General features: G+C 37.5%; 1 protein-coding gene across 1 annotated transcript in view; it reads right to left on the bottom strand.

Annotated features, from left to right (window-relative positions):
* Positions 1 to 14,200, bottom strand: part of dnah5l (dynein, axonemal, heavy chain 5 like) — a 206,701-nt gene that overhangs the window by 148,441 nt on the left and 44,060 nt on the right. Inside the window, exons 41-45 of the mRNA XM_066687675.1 lie at positions 10,874 to 11,061; positions 8,629 to 8,823; positions 5,056 to 5,190; positions 3,227 to 3,416; positions 768 to 985 (exon numbers count right to left, since the gene is read on the bottom strand). Coding sequence (XP_066543772.1) covers positions 768 to 985; positions 3,227 to 3,416; positions 5,056 to 5,190; positions 8,629 to 8,823; positions 10,874 to 11,061 — 926 coding nt within the window. The remainder of the gene's footprint in view (positions 1 to 767; positions 986 to 3,226; positions 3,417 to 5,055; positions 5,191 to 8,628; positions 8,824 to 10,873; positions 11,062 to 14,200) is intronic.

Here is a 14,200-nt window from a genome sequence, read left to right as displayed (position 1 = left end):
TGCAAACAACACTTTTTTCCATATTATTTTTAATTTACTTTAACCAGGGCAAGTTACAGTTGACACAAAATACACATGTTTCACAATTAATCTTACAATAACAGCAGCTACAAAACAGCAGGTTATAATTTAACTAAAGTGTGTACGTTTCAGTCATGGCGATTATGGACAAATTAACACATTTATTAAAGCAGTCCTTAATGTTTTAGAGGGAAACCCAGATCTGCTGTATTTATTTATTTGTTTATTTAACTTATAAATGGGCACACGTTAACTAAATCTTGTTCGCCTTCATACTGATTGTCTCTGCAGGGCTGTTATACAACAGATCTGCACACCATTCACAGGACGACAGCCTGAAACACTGTCCAGTTGTTCATAAAATATTAATAAAATCGGCTGCTACCGATTATTATCCTTCAGTTTTTTTTTTACTTGTCACAGCTCTGCACCAGAGTCCTGTTAAATCTGTGTTCGGCAAGTTTGTAGTACACTCAGGTATGAAATGTAAGCAGTAATTGTTTCTGTATGTGGACTTCACTCCATGCAGCTAATAAAACGAATTTCTTCTTGATCCCACATGGCACTTCATAATAGCTGACATGTGTATCTGATGTGTCTCTGTTCCCTGTCTGTCTACAAGTCAAGCTTCTGACGCTTACGGCCACATCTGGTACCAGATAGTTAACCGTCCAGAAAACCTGGATGCGTCTGGAGTAAAAGTGAGTAAAAGTGCAGGGCGGGGACCTTCCACAATGGTGTCTAACCTTCTTGGCCTTCAGGGTCTTCCTCCACAGTGTGGAGAAAATGCCATCTGTCCAGTCATTTGTAGCCACGTCCAGTGTCCCAAACATCTGGGAGGCGGTGATGGCCTTGGGGTTCATCCTCATCTCCCTGTGTGGCTCCCCACAGTCAGTCATGGCTCTCATCAGCGTGTGGATGCACTTCGTCTTGCCTGCTCCACTTGGGCCCAGAGTCATCATTCCTGCAGAGAACACAAGGCAAGGGAGGAGACACACACACATTCAGGTTAAGGAGGATACTCACAAGATAAGACAAGACATTGGTTGCTAAAGTACATTATTTAAGATCTTTGTAACCATTTTGGATAACACTTTACAATAGGTCTCCCAAATTACAGTATATTAATTAAGTACATGTTAACAAATGCTTAATTACACTTTTCGTATGAGTAACTAGCATGTAGTTAATGAGTACCTACTATGTTAATAATCTGTAATTTGGGAGACCTATTGTAAAGTGTAACCCCATTTGGTAAACACAGAAATTGGATGCATGATTTAAGAGCTCATATAACTCTCTGAAAGGAATGTATTAAACCACCAAAATAAGGTTTTAGAAAAAACATTGCAAAACAACTTATGTTGCCCATTTTTAATAATTACACTGACGGGTACTGAGGATATTTCTAAAGCTTGTAAATCAATTGCAAAATAATATGAAAAAATAGATGCAAAAAAAACAATCACTATTCTGACAATGAGAAGTATAACTTCTAGTATAACTTGCAACAAATTGGTCAAAATTGGTATGTTTCTTTGCTATGAGCTATTGCAGTGAAGAAGATAAATTCTTGAAGATAAATTATGCCAGTTGCATAAAGTAAACAATGAGTCCATTTAAACACAATTGAAGAACAGCACACTTCTAAATAAGTAAGTGCAATTTCCGTAGAATGTATGCGTTTATTTTTCTCTAGACTTGTGTCACAATAATACAGCTTTAATGGTTTCTTTTGCCCTTAGCTAGAGCAAGCTGCTCAGGTTTAGATTCTTCATCCATATTTTCCTGTACAGTTTGTCAGTACCGTAACATCTGCTTTTAGCTGGAGTTGAGTGGAAGTTTTAATCAGACTTAGGGCTGGAGACATTCTTCAAGCATCAGCTATTTGGACTTGGAAAGAAACAACCTGGAGCAGAGCTGTTCTGGAAAATGAGTCAGCACTGTGCAAGCAAGTGAGATGCTACTTAAAAAACAGAAAACTGTCTCTCGCTATTAGGTTTTCATTTGTTTTCTTGCTATCACGCATATTTTTAAATTAATAAACTCACTTTAAAATTAAAATAAAAAGAGTGTAATTTTCTTTACATTAGAAGTGTGGTATTTTCACAGCAGAATTAAAATTAGCTCTCACTGCTGGGCAGGACTCAATTTGGCTATTTATAATTTGACTAAATTAAACTTTTTCAGATCAGGTAATTATATTTTTAATTAAATAATTATATCATGCACTCCATTGTATAACTAATTCCTCCATGATAGTATACCTGTGATTTTCCTATTTCATCCAGATGATATCTGGATATCTGGAGCTATAGAACAGTTATTATTTTACAGCCTGGTTCTCAAAACACTAACTATTTGTGTTTAATCAATCCCAAAACAACTCTTTTGTCACAGCATTACATAAGGAGGAAATAATTTGCACACAAACCCCAGTAACATGCATACTGCTCCAAACTGTGTAAAATATTGATGAGACTCAACTAGTTTAAAACTAATTTAAAAAAAGCTGAGTATTTTCTAAGGGCATAAGATGTGTTTGGTAGTGTGCTTTTTTCTTTAATATGCATAACCCTTTTCAAGCTGGTTTCCCTTTCATTGCAAAGTGTGTTAATATGGGAATCTGCAGCCTAACATTTTCAGAAGGCACAGTTGTACCTACATCATTATCAACGCAATCACCATTCATTTTAAAATGAAAAAACAGCCTAGAAAAATAGATTGAGCCTCTATACATCCTGGACAGCTGTGTTTTATCTGCATTTACCCAAAACATTTTTTTAACAGTGTGTCACTCATACGCATATATGTTATTCATGCTAAATAGGTCATTTCTCTACTGTATCCTTTGCCAACAACCTGAATATCATTCATTATATTTGCTTCAATTTCCCAAGAGAGGCAGAAGCAAGTGGGTCTGACCCACTGGTGTCCAGCCCAGGTGTCCCAATAAATTCAGTCACCTCCCCCTGGTGGTAGACGGGTCATCGATCAGCCACCCAGACAAGAGCACACTCGGTCTCGCATTAATTTCCATTAAATGCAAATGTACCTCTGTCATGTGAGGCAAGGAGAAGCATGCACCATCAATCAGGTGGCCTGGCACCAACCACACCCATGCACCATACCCGCAAACACAAAAGCCTCCACACTGGCTGACCTGTCTTGTGCCCCCCAAAAACACACGCACAGTGCCACTCACCATGTCTGACTCTCTGGGTCTCATACAGCTGAATGAGTTTGAGGATCCAGGGCGGGTGTGCGATCAGGCCAGCCTCCTCAGTCTGCTTCTGAATGGCTGCCTCCAGCTCTGGGTAGCCGGCCTTGTCCAGGGTGATGCCAGGGAACAGGTCATTAATCAGGCTCATGAACAGAGGCTCGTCCTCATCCACCTGCAGGGGTGACAGGAACCACAACGGTAGGGAAGGAGGGAAGAAAAGAGGAAAAGAAAAAGAATGAATGGGAAAACTCTGCACACTGTGCAAATGATGAGAACATCTGCGATCATAATATTCCAATGATTAAAAATGATAAATACTAAGATCAAAAATAAATAATGAAACAGCTGACATACATCTGTCAAAGATTGTATACAACTGTACATTTCCTTGTTAATAGTTAATATAGCAACATATTTTCAGGTAAATATATTAATATATTTTATTTATGTTTTGTTGGTTGGCCAGATTCATTTGCTTTTAATAGTAAGAGTTCAACTGTAACAAGAAGATTGTAATACAACTTTATTTTTATTTATTTACCACAGCATACCCGTGGGCAACAATTTATTTTGGGTTAATATGACATTATAGGGAAATCAATCCATTGCCAATTAAATTATAAAAATCTTGCTGCAAGGCAACTACAGTCAAGACCTGCAACTGACTCTCTAAGTTGTAAATCAACTGGCTGGAGCCCAGCCCACTGGAATGTGAGTGAAGGGGGTCACAAGAGCCCGCAAGTGAAAACAATTAATCAAAGCCAACAGCTAAAATCATCTTTCTCTCTGCTGTGCAGTCTCGATTTTTCATAGTCTGTCTATCTGTCTACAGTATATACTTATCTACAAATGACAAATTGGATGTTGACCCTGCGGCCATACCTCAAAGCATGTAATCACGGTGCTGCTCGTTTAAAGAACAGGCTGTTTCATGTGTTGTGTTTGTATTAAGCAGATAAGCGAGTGAAGCCAGGTGAATTAAGCATGGTGTGACTGGAGAGAACACAGTGATCAAGATAACTCACCAGTAAATGTACGCACTTAATAAATACATGCTTTAATAAATTAATAACAGTGATTCCAATGTTATAGTTTATACATTCCACTCCTCCAGATCAAGTCTATAATAAAAGCAACTTTTAAAAATGTAAAATGTAAAACTTTCCAAATAATGACGGATATCAAATTTCAGCACGTATGCTCTCTCAGATTGTATTATCAAGGAGTAAGACCATGAAACACTGGGTTGATGTAATAATAGTTGCCATGGGAAAGACAAATCTGGTGATTTAGAAGTTTTTCTGCTATCCAGGATGTTATGGCATGATACACCCGAACGATCTGAGAGATCATACGTGCTTAAATTAGACGTGTCGTTATTTGGTAAGATATACAAGATATACCATGTACATTTCACTTTAACAGAAAGGTTTCAATCATTTCACAAAGATAAACCCTTAGTGGTTCCAATGTGCAGGAGGTATCTTAAATAATAATAATAATAATAATAATAATAATAATAATAATAATAATAATTTGCATAATTAGATTTTTCCAATTGTTTGGAACATCCTGAACTATTCTAGTGTCTAATATAATGTGAAATCTTCCACTCTTTAAAACAATTAAAAAGCTCTGACTAGGCAAATATTAGTTGAATAGAGGTTTCAAGTAAGAAGCTGAGAAATTGGTCGGAACAAAAATCAAAAAAGTTGGGAACCACTACGTTATGTTATTTTGTTTAACTCCATAGTGCTTTTATTCAGGGTGTAATGCAGTGCACAGGAAGCTGAGTGGAGGAAACAAAGTACCAGTTTGGAGAGGTTCATGTCTCTCAGCACCCTCATCACAACGGTCTTCTCTGCCTCTGTGGGGTTGGACCTCTTCACTGCTCCCAGAGTCCTCAGCACAGACAGGATGTTACGCAGACCAAAGTCATAATGGACCTGCATAGCACATGAGTAAATAATAGGCCATTACAATTGTTTAATACAGCAGGGGTTATATTTTTGATCTGTAAGGAACAAGTCACTATTGTCTTTGTAAGCCAATCAGACACAGATCCTACACAGGATTTTAAGGCACCTCCTGATTAACATCCAGATATTATATTGACATTGACAGATATGTTTTTGCACAGTTCAGAAAACCAGTTGATATACCAGTCAATTCCAGCTTGCAAGAAACAAGTTAATTATCTTTACCAATATACCTGTATGGATATTTTCTTGCATTTCTTTTTTTGCATGGGAAGGAAACTCAATACAAATGTGTTTCATCCTGAGAAGAACAGAAAAAACAGCAGCATGGATTATTAAACAGGTTGCATCTGTTCCTGCATGGTTCTTGTTTTATGCCTTTCCAAAGCAACTGGCAAGATTTGCTTTCTGGCAGGGTGTTATCAGTGCCTGGGCTAATTCAACTGCTGTATATCTCTGCTGCAACTTCTGTAAACAGCCCCCAAGAAAAAGAAGTGCATGATAAAACTCGTGTTTAGTTTAACTAATGAGTAGATGGCAGCAATATGGTTACTTATTCATAGAAACCTTTAGGACATATTAAACAAATGTTATGTATAGATAGACAGATAGTGTTTAAGGTAAAACATTAATACTGTAAAAGGAAGTAATGAAGAAAAATAACACCCCCTGTTCTACACTCTAAGGACAATTTCCAGCATAATCAGTATTCAAGCTGACAAACCATAGGTCACACTGCTTAGGATTAATATTTCATACAGACTTTATTGAGTTTTCAAAGAATTGCATCTTTGTATTTGTAACGGCAGGTTATTAAACTCGATGCCTCTGTATTTTTACCGAGCTTTATTTAACTAATTCTGGGGAGGTTCCATTGAGCACTAATATTCTATCATAATTTAAACATTTTAAAATGTATTATAATATGTTATTTGCCAAAAAAAAAAAAAATTGCCTGTATGCAGTCTCGGCATGAAAGGTAGTGTGACTGAAAGAAAATGTATTGGGATTTGGAATTGTTTACAAAGGTACTTACACGTTTCAGATCCAATCAGTTGTGATTAAAATAAATAAATAAAATTCCCCCCCAAAAAATCTTATTCAAGTTATATTTATATTCTGGATAGAAAAATGAAGCACACAACAATTGTTTTTAAATGTCTTCTGACAAAGAGATGAAGTATCATTCCCTAAAATATTATACCTCCTACTTATACTGCCTATTTAACTAAATGCAAGACAAGGTAATGAGAAAATACTGTTTCAGTGGGTTACAATTAAAATTTAGAATGATCCACAGATCCAGAATATTTGTAAAAATTATTGGTTATTACTGAATCTGAAAATTGGCCCATGACATTTAAGATGAAAATACTAAAATAAAAAATTGAAAGCTTGTTTTGAACCAATTTCACAGACATGTTGTTGTTTTTTTTTATCCTTGAGATTTACTGTGTGACACTTAAACTGTAATTAGACATTGATTTTACCATTACAGAGCTATGCGTATTGTTGCAAGTGAGAGGACTCCTGAATGTGTAGCGTTTTGTGGTAATTACAGGCAGCCCCATGCTTACAATAAAAGTCTGCATGCACAATTACAGTAAAATGTTGAAATTAGAAAAGACAATGGCATTCTTTCTGCAGATGTGCTTGTTTCGTCGCGCAGCAGGGAACGGAGATGCGCATCACAGCAGGCATCCAAATGACCATCGGCTTTCATGCAAGGGACGGATGAGGCACTTTTACATTTACCCTGTGATTTGTCAAAGGATGTTACTTTAACGCCAGAATTTATTATTGCCAGTTCTTGCACACCACTCTTAACCTACACCAACTGGGGCAAAATGGACTTGCAGTGCTTTACGGTTTCCACTATCAAGGTGTAAGTATGAATTAACATCACATTCCTCACTGGAGTAGCACCGACCTAATTACACTGTGCTGAACAACTGCAGACACTCAACCACAGTTCATCAAATTAACTCTTGTTGATGTACTTATCACTTCTCATTCTTATACACATAATAACCCTCATGCAAGTTGACCTCTGTAAATTTACAGGTGAAAAGACACACTTTTAGCATGGTTTTACTGTGGTTTTACCATAGTTTTGCAATGGTTGCCTATGGGTTCAACCTGCCTTCAATTTGCTGTACTGCACTTCCATTATTTGATGATGGTGAACTAGAGGAAATATGCCTCAGAAACACTGATAATGGTTTTTCAGGGTATTCCCATGGACAAACATTGTAAAGCATATTCAGCCTTAAAGAAAGCACTGCGAAACCCCTGTAAACCCATGTTAAAAGTGCAAAACTATTTACCAAGGTAAGCTTACCTAAGGGAACAGCTAAATTGTCTGTGATTGTGTGTTGTTTTGGACTACATTACATTACATTACATTTTCTGAGTGCCTATGACACCAGGGAGAGAGGGCTTGAAGTATATAGAGTTTGTCAGGGCACTGAATGTAACAAATGACTAAATGTTTTTTCAGAAGCACGTAATGGGATTCCATTCATGTACAACTTTAAAAGAGTGCTGTTAAAAAACAGAAACAAGCATCTAGTCTACACAACATTTCCTAATATTAAATTCTTCCCTCGTAGCGGTACAATTTCATACGTCGAGATAAACGGTGAAACTTTACATCTGTCCGAGCAATTTGTTTCCCTGAAAGGAATAAAACAACTAGGAAGGCGTGTTATGTTAGGTTCATCATCTTTGCATTTCTTGAAAGTGCTACAGATGGTGAAACCCCCCACCCACTGCTTTTCATACACTGTTTTTCTGGAATACTTCTCTTTGAATATCAAAGCTCCAGTTTGTTTGTTTCTAACATTCAGCTCCAAAGCTGATGTTTTCAATAATTCAGTGTACAGGAAGCACTCTCTTTATCATCAGGAACACAGGCATGTGTGCTGGGCAAAGCCACAGCTGAAGAAGCCATTTTGATCAAGCTGCTTTTGTTGCCTTTTACATTTGGAAACGAATTTGGACCTTTGTGATTTTCCATTTTAAGCTCTTTATAGAACAGAAACCTGTGCAAAATATTTGGTTTCTTTCTGCTAAATGTTTATGACTTTATGACACACTGGGTTCTTAAGGGTAAAGCCCTTTAAAGAGTAAAAATATATAAAATTGAAATGGATTTGTGTTTAGTTTTTCTTTATAATGATGACTATGATTCAACAATGGAAGTAAGATTCCTATTATGTGGCAGTTTCATCTCTGATGGGATTTACAAGCTGTATAACACTGAGGAAGCAGGAGACCATTTAAGAAAAACATTATTCTCAACTCAACATGGATGTCTGTGTGCTAAATACCCAGCTGATCTACAGGACCTGCAGGCTGTGAAATCTGGCTGGGCCAGGAGACTGTGCCGGCAACTGTGCTCACCTGCTTGGACAGCTGCTCCTCACACAGCTTGTACAGCGTGTAGAACTTGCGGCTGAGGATCTGGTTGTCTCGGAAACCGGCGCTGGCCAGCTTCACCCTCATGATGATGGCTCTGTCCGGCACCATCATGGCCACTGTGCGGAACTGGATCTTCAGGTTCTCGGGCAGCTCCTGGCGGCCCGCGTAACCCGGGTTCTGTTTCGAAAGCGATGGTTAGGTGTGGATTAATGAGCTGGTTCCAAATCAACTTACTGTTATCAGTTTACTTTTAGAATACTTTCGTAACCCCTAATTGAAAAAAAAAATCTCATAACAGCAGAAGTTGAGAAAAACTAAATGTAAATAACTTCTATATTTCAGGTATAATACCTTCTGAGATGATAGGAGATGGAGGTTGATTTTTTTTTTTTTTGTATGTGTTTATCTGTTTTAAATCTAACCATCTAAATCTAAAGAGCTTTCATTAAATGTCATTAATTCCGTAAAAAAGCTGTGTAAGCTGAATTCCAACTGAATTTAGAAAAATTGTTCTAAATTGTGACGTGTCTGACTCATATGATGAAAGTGGATTCTGTGGCAGCCTCCATTATGCCTCTATACATAATATTAAATATTATATCTGTGATTTGAAACTGTTTTTTAGTGACTTGCATTAACAAACAAGTGTGAGAAATGTAGCATTCTTATATAGATAGACAGACAGACAGAGAGATAGACAGGGAGATAAATTAATAACAAGTAGGAACTCTTCCATTTTCATAAGGTAATATCCTTCACCCTATGATAGGAGCCCTTAGAGATTCTCTACATTATTCATATCTTACTTCTGTTTGGAACTCTCACTCACTACCACAAAAGGAGTGATGGAAATAGATATTGCACTCTGATGATAAGAGATGCAAATTACAGGGATTTCAGGAGCCGAAGCTCAAACTGATGGCAAGCCAATGATACGTTTTGCCTTTTCAGATTAATCTGGCTAAAAAGCAATCCCTCTCATTGTAGATTGCACTGCAAGTGAAAGCAGTTCTTTAAGGTAGCAGTTTTACCTCTACATTCCATCACTTTTTCCATGCAACAGATCCAAACAAGACAAAGTATAGTCATTTGCACACTGTCTAGTCCCATTTGACAGTCACTTCTGCGAATACCCAGATATATATGTCATATACATACACAAACTCACACACATTTTTAAGTATAAAGGTCTTTTTATCTGTGTTATACCATTGTTTTATTATTTTGGATGGTTATTAAAAGTCTCCCTGGGCAATTCTTTCAAGGCAAGAAAGCAACAGCTTCCTGAACTGCTAAAAGGTGGGGACTTGGAGAAGGATACAAGCAGGACACACAGCTCTGAAGCTAATTAATGAACTACTGGGTATCAAAGTCAAGATAGGATTGGAATACTTCAGTATTGAGGGTGTTTTCAGGAACTGTTCTTACAAGGACAATAGGTGAATTACAGTGAATGAGGAGACAATACAGAGCCACTAAGAATGCACAATATATGTATGACACATGCTAGAGATGACATACCAAGACTAAAGCAGGTGTTAGTCTGCAAATTAGTACATTAAATATTGTGCATTAATGGGATTTCAGTAATCCTTCTTGTCATCAAAGCTGAGGAGGATGATATTCTCCTCATCAGCAAGATCAATTCCTTCAAACCCACTATTTCCCAATTAGGGACTAACAGTGAGACTCCTGCCAAGACTGGGCTTTTGAAATGAGAAAGAAGACTCAGTGTACAGAAGGAATTACTTAGCACTGTGTGCCAGGGATTTTTACATTCATCTGTCAAAACAAATAGCTTCATCCTCATGGAAAGACACGGAGCACGGTGAAGTTCCTGTGCTTCGACAAGAGAGGAGAGCAGAGGGGCCTCAACAATGTTTTTGATTCTAAAGAAATGAAGATGAAAATATGTAGTCTGAAGTATATCTGCCTGACCCCTGCCATTTCTGGGTTACTACAAAGCAATCAGATATCAGGAGGATCCCCACAAGCTTCGGCTCAAAGATAGATTCAGCTTTAATTGGGCAATTGACCAAGACTGTTCTGTTCAATTTTGTATATATTTTTCTTACATTATTTCCTTTTTCTGTCTTTCTTTTCCTTCCTGTCCCTTCCTGTTCTTTTTGTTACTTTTTTCCTATTTTGGTAATTTTCTCCCTTTGTTTCTTACTTCCAAATTTTCCTTTTCTCGTCCTCCCTCTCTCCTCCACAGGGCCACCCTTACCATGGTCAGGAAAATACCAAACTCCCGGTCCATGTCGACCACGTCTCCGTCGGTGAAGATGAACTGGGCCTTCTTGTTCTTCTTGCACTGCAGCACAATGTAGATCTGTTGTGCCGCCACGGACAGCACTGGCAGCTCAATGCGATTGAACTCATCAAAACAGCCCCATGCTCCGGCTTGGGCCAAGCCTAGGGCAAGGAAAGCATTAGTACAGCGTTATTCTCAGCACAAACTGGCACAGCAATCAATCGGTTTATAGAGTGGCTTTTCACGTCACGCAATCTCAAAGCACTGGGCAAAGACACTTCAAAAGTGCAAGTCAAAAGCACAGGTGACGCTGTTCACATGTACCACATTTAGTGAAAACCTGTGAAGAAAATCGACCAGTGTCACTCTCAGCACACCCCATTCCCTCATCACACACAATCACAATCATTTTAGATAATCGATCATTTTATAAATTAATTTGATAAATTAAGTGCCTTTCATGACATGAATGTCACTGGGCTGTAGAACACACTTAAAAATTAAGGTGTAGTTTACATTAAAAGCACATAACACCATATAAAGCTCCAAACATTAGTATGAGACAGACAAAAGATGGAATGGCATACAGCACAGTCAATTAACAACCAGCAAATTTAAGTATGTCGTTAGCCATGCTTTATTAAAAGTGTCTTGAAATAGACAACAGCGACCTGGATTTAGTGTTTGTCATCCTCTCTTTAAAAAAAAGAAAAAGAAAAAGAAATGGGATTTTGCCTGCACTCTTTTATTATCTGTAGAGATCTTTCTTCCTTCCCTTCTTACAGAGAGAATTATTGTCTCAGCTTTTCATCACAGCTGATCCAGTTAGTGACATACATACAATTCAGAAAAGGATATCCAATGAGAGATTGAATTGCCAGAACTATCTATATTTTTAAAGATGTATGTTGTGAGTTGTTTTGTTTTTTGTTTTCATAGTTTAATTGTTGTTTGTAAATTTGTTTTACATTTACAAACTTGTGCTGACAGCTGGCAGAATCACATCAGTTTCTGCCCTCCTAGTAGGTTTTAGCATTATTCTCTAAAGAAGTGGGGGCAGCCCAGAGTAATTGGAACATATGATCAAAACGAGGTCTACAAGACCAACAATGTATAAACTTTTAAGGTCAGGTCTGCTTTCTATTTAGTGGTGACTGGAGCACCTCAGAGACACATTTGTGTGAGGAAAGCATAGACAAAGCAGCCTCTGGCACACTTTCCTTTTTTTCAGATTTTCATAAAGACAACTAATGGCTTTCATTCACTCTGCTTTAAGACAGCCTGTTATACAGCTGCTTGGGGCTTGGAAAATCATATAATGCACATGTACTGCAAGAAAGGGTTTTGTCAGAATGAAGCTTGTCCCCAAGTGGGTAGCTGGGAAATAGGCTGGAAAAAAAACTGACTGTCAATAAAGAGGAACAAGCATCAATCTAGAAAGATATTTAGACTGGCTAAACATGAGGAGAAGGCTCAGAACTGTTCGCCAGGGGCTGGTGTCTTTGGCAACTGAATTGGCAAATACTACATTATGTGTAGTAGTGAGCATTAATCTGCATTGTGCCATTATGCTCTTTAAAATGCACTCTCCTTATTCCTTTTTTTCAAGCACTTTCTGAGCAAGAGTTATCTTCAGGATGTTAAGGTCTTCTGGGTAATTTTCTACGGACTGATATATAAGAGTCACCTTCTTTATATTCTTCTTCGCTTTGTCTTGCTAATTGAACTATGTTTGTCTTCTTGAGTTAAAAGGGAATGCAACATCAGTCCATTTTGACATCCAGGGTTTGACCTCCAATGAATTGTTTGATACAGTTCAAACTGAAGTCTTGTCTGGTTTCATCCCCATTACTGTAGAGACACCAGGCTTTTTCAGCTCTCTTTCATCTCCTTTGCAGTTCCTGCTTGTAGCACAACTTCCATGTGGCTTACAAGCCCCAGAGGTAGAGGCACTTCATTGCAGAATCTGTGACTGAGCTGGGAGACATCAAGGGGTTTCACATATCGTCCGATTACATGGAAACCATAACTTTCAAGGCAAGCGAAGCGTGAAATTTCCTCTGAAGGACAGAAAGGGATTATCACAGGGACCTCTACACACATCGTTGGCCTCATGAGGTTAAACGCTCAATAAATAATCTATACAAGCGCCCCTTTGTCATTCTCTAAGACAAACCAGAGAAAATGGCATGAACTGAAAATTTCAAACAAATTCCTGGTTTATTTTCACTAGTCATATATTGTATTTCTCCATTTGGTCTTTCATTGAGTTCTTATTTACAATAAAGCAGCCATTTCTGGTCTTTACTGACAGGGTGTCACTGACGATTACAGTTGGAACTACTTTGAAGCGGGAGATATTTTTGCATTTGGGATGAACTCAAATGCATTTGATTAACTGGAAAAACAGTGCCAACTGCACCACAATGAAAAAATGTCACACAATCGCAATAAGTGCAACATCACTACCGGTCAAAAGTTTTAGAACACCTAAATCATTCTAGTTTTTATTGAAATTTTCTGAAATGTACATTCTTTTTCAGGTTTTGGTAACTTCAACTTTTTTTTCAACCTCTGGCAGTTTAACGCGTACTTTCAGGTTATTCACTGGAATTTCAATAAAGACTTGAAAAATGGGGGTGTTCTAAAACATTTGACCGATAGTGTATACAATCTTCCTAATCTAGAAACATATCCTTAAAGACAGAAGGCAAATATATAAACTATTAGATATATGGTTTTACCCAAACAAACAACATTTAAGGAGTTTGGATGTTTATCCACTGAGCTTTGCAGACAATATGCTTATCGACTAAATATAGTGGAAATTATATACCTTCAGCCACACTATAACAGCTGAAGGGCTTTGTCTTGATACCATGCAATCAAATGTGTGGCAATTCAGATGGGAATACAGCTTAGCTATACGTAGGGCCCTACATTTTATATAACTTATTTTTAATTGTAATTCAACTGCTATCCCTGCAGCCACTCCAGTTTTAGTAATCAAATTCACAATTGAGAAATCAAATCAACACATTACAGTTTGACTAATTAGGAAAATATAAAATAATGAGGAATAAATTGAATAAACTGATACAGTGGGTGAAAAAAGTATTTGATCCCCTGCTGATTTTGTATGTTTGCCCACTGACAAAGAAATGATCAGTCTATAATTTTAATGGTAGGTGTATTTTAACAGTGAGAGACAGAATAACAACAAAATCCAGAAAAACGCATTTCAAAAAAGTTATACATTGATTTGCATGTTAATGAGGGAAATAAGTATTTGACCCCTTC

The sequence above is a fragment of the Amia ocellicauda genome, chromosome 2 (assembly GCF_036373705.1).
Source record: "Amia ocellicauda isolate fAmiCal2 chromosome 2, fAmiCal2.hap1, whole genome shotgun sequence".
Classification (NCBI taxonomy): Eukaryota; Metazoa; Chordata; class Actinopteri; order Amiiformes; family Amiidae; genus Amia; species Amia ocellicauda.
Note: the sequence above shows the minus strand (reverse complement) of the source record. Positions and strands in the feature narration are given on the sequence as shown.